The sequence below is a fragment of the Triticum urartu genome, chromosome 2A (genome assembly GCF_056163025.1).
Source record: "Triticum urartu cultivar PI428250 chromosome 2A, HENAU_Tu73, whole genome shotgun sequence".
NCBI lineage: Eukaryota > Viridiplantae > Streptophyta > Magnoliopsida > Poales > Poaceae > Triticum > Triticum urartu.
In genome coordinates, this window is record NC_141874.1 from 705,974,707 (window position 1) to 705,977,426 (window position 2,720).

The 2,720-nt window shown below is 38.6% G+C and overlaps 1 protein-coding gene across 1 annotated transcript; it reads left to right on the forward strand.

The window, feature by feature from the left end:
- On the forward strand, window positions 1–1,891 carry LOC147986988 (uncharacterized). Its single transcript, XM_087542221.1, has 3 exons — window positions 1–288; window positions 522–1,212; window positions 1,661–1,891. Exons 1-3 carry the CDS (start codon window positions 1–3, stop codon window positions 1,678–1,680), a joined length of 999 nt encoding a protein of 332 aa, XP_087398347.1. The 3' UTR covers window positions 1,681–1,891.
- The last annotated feature ends 829 nt before the right edge of the window (window positions 1,892–2,720 follow it).

The window sequence follows — 2,720 nt, forward strand, 5'->3', positions numbered from 1 at the left end:
ATGGAGGACGATGAGCTAGTCAATGCTCTCTATGATCTGTCATTGGATCCACGGTGGAAAGGTGATAATGGTTTCAAGAATGGGTATTCCTCAGTGCTGGAAAGTAGGTTGGCTGAAAAGGTACCTGGTTGTGGTCTTAGTGCTGCCCCACACATTGAGTCAAGGGTGAGATACTTTAGGACCAAGTATGGAGCAATTGAAGTTATGCTTAAAAGAAGTGGGTTTTCTTGGGATGAGAATAGGAAAATGATCCAGTGTGAAAAGCAATCATACGAGGAACATTGTAAGGTATATAACTCCAGATGCCTATTACTTTTGCATTACATTTTCTACTTGTGGCCATATGGATTATCCAGCTGACATCTCTTGTATTACTACTTCTACTAGAAGTGAGATCCTATTGGATACCTCCTTTCCCTTCCAGTCACATTATTTCATAGATATAGATTGGAGAAAGTGCTTTTTCTGGTTCACTGCATGATTTTTCTTTACCTTGTAAGTTGTCGCACCGCATGACCTAGAAAACTGAGAACGTATGGAACTTCTTGAACAATATTTTATCTATTGATTATGGTTGTAGTAGAGTTAACCAAAAATATGATTTCCGTGCTTATTGTATTTTGCAACTTCACAATGAGGCCAAGGGCTTGTATGGTGTGCCGTTCCCTTATTTTGATAAGTTGGCTGCAATTTATAGCAAAGATATAGCTACTGGGGAGGGTGCGGAAGGTTTTGGCGAAGCTATAACAAATTTGCAGAATGAGATTGTCATCGAGGATGAGATGAATGATGAAGAGGAAGATGACAGAACGTCAAGAGAGACACCTAGACAGTCTGTTGACAGCCATGTCACCGCTGATTCTACAAACTCTAAGAAGAGAAAGAAAGGTAACGGGTCTCGTAGGTCAGAATCAACGGATCCTTTTCTCACCATGTTTGGAGATGTAAACAGCCAGCTGAAGAGTGTCACTCAGAATGTTGGCAAAATGGCAGCAACAATGGAACGCGAAGCTATTGCCCAAGAGAAAGCAATGGAGGAAGATCCTAGACAGAAGTTTAAAGAGAAAGCTATCAATGAATTATCAAGGCTTGGATTCACCGGGACTGAAATCGTGAATGCTGCCAGCATATTTGCCAAAGCTCCAGAAGAAATGCATATGATGCTTGCACTCCCGCAGAATCTGAGGAGGGAGTATGTTAAGAAAACGCTTGGTAAGTTAAATTCATGCACTATTATCTTGTTCTGATGTTAAGTGATAGTTATGTGCTGTTATCTTGTTCTTTCTCTCTTAAAAAGAATAGTCTGAGCAATACTAAACTGTTATATGTCATACCTTTGTTGAACAAATCCCATGTGATGCGACTGAACTTGCTTGTATATATTCCAATAACTAGGCCATGCACATTGATTTATGTCAGAAATGTCCAACACTGCCATTTCAGTTTTTATTGTTTATTGTTAGGCAAATTTCATGTGTGTTGTCATGAACAGATGAAATCCAACTTGCTATTACAATATCCTTCTTAGATCTGGGGCATTCAAGATTTGTTTTTCATGGCAAATCATATATGCAAAGCTTCTACATTTGCAATTCTTCAGAACTACAACATGTCTTGTTTAGAGAAATGACAAATTTTTGTTGGTCCAATGATGTGCTAGATGATGCAATTAGAAGATAAGGATCTGCTGCTACTGGTGGTGATGAGGAGCTGATGATGTGGATAATGCAATTAGAAGATGAGGGACTGCTGGTACTTGTGGTGATGATGAGCTGATGTGGTACCAGATGGATATCACATGAAAAATGTTATTGCTACTTTTCAACAATGAGAAAATGATCTGTTTTGTTGGCTATTAATTATGCATGTGTTAATACATTTTTTGCTGATGACCCCATTTATGGAGTTAGCTTGAATTTGTTCAAATATTTATCTATTAAGATCCATCAGAAAAAATCTGTTACCTATGATATATGACATGGACATGTCAGCCATGTACTAATGCTATATTATGTAATCCCAATACATGGGTCAACCAAACGCTGCACTGTATTCAGAATGCATACCTTTGTTCAACCAAACAAAAGACGTGTTCACTCAATACACCATCTAATACAGTGCAGTCTGAATACAAAGCTGAATACGTTACCATAGGCGAACCAAACGCGTCGTATGTTTCGTGTCATGCATATGGGAGTGCTTAATGGCCTCATGCCGGCGGCAATGACAAGCAAAGGAGAAGCAAGCAATCGCAATGTATCTCAACCCAACCAAGCGTGGTTCACTGTATCAACTTCCCAAGCAGACATATGCAGTCAGGAAACGACACAAAGTTGATATGATCAGTGCACGTGGCCGGCCTCAACATGTTTAAAAATTAAAACACAGGAGCACGCTGGTGCATGTCGAGCGTAGAGTAAATTACCGTGACATGTTTTCTTTTTTTTTTGATGTTCTGTGAAGTTGTGCCAAATGTATCCACGTATATGGTATTACCGATTTCACTCTTAGTGGTTATTCATTTGTTTCTTTTACATTTGTTCCGATGTATTTTGCACAAGAACAAATCAATAATTCTGAATTACAATTATAGTTGCTGGATTAAGTCTTTTGGTAGATGATGCTACCGATCATATAACTAATCCTATTTTCTTTGCTTCATAGGACAACACCAATTAGATGAACTAACTTGAACCATTTTAGAAATCACTCTTTGGTTC

What these genes read in the sequence shown, in the direction of transcription:
- LOC147986988 (XM_087542221.1), top strand. Translation starts at nt 1, where the DNA reads ATGGAGGACGATGAGCTAGTCAATGCTCTCTATGATCTGTCATTGGAT. An exon ending in CATACGAGGAACATTGTAAG is followed by an intron (nt 289 to 521) that starts GTATATAACTCC and finishes CGCATGACCTAG; the next exon opens with AAAACTGAGAACGTATGGAA. An exon ending in GTATGTTAAGAAAACGCTTG is followed by an intron (nt 1,213 to 1,660) that starts GTAAGTTAAATT and finishes ATGATGTGCTAG; the next exon opens with ATGATGCAATTAGAAGATAA.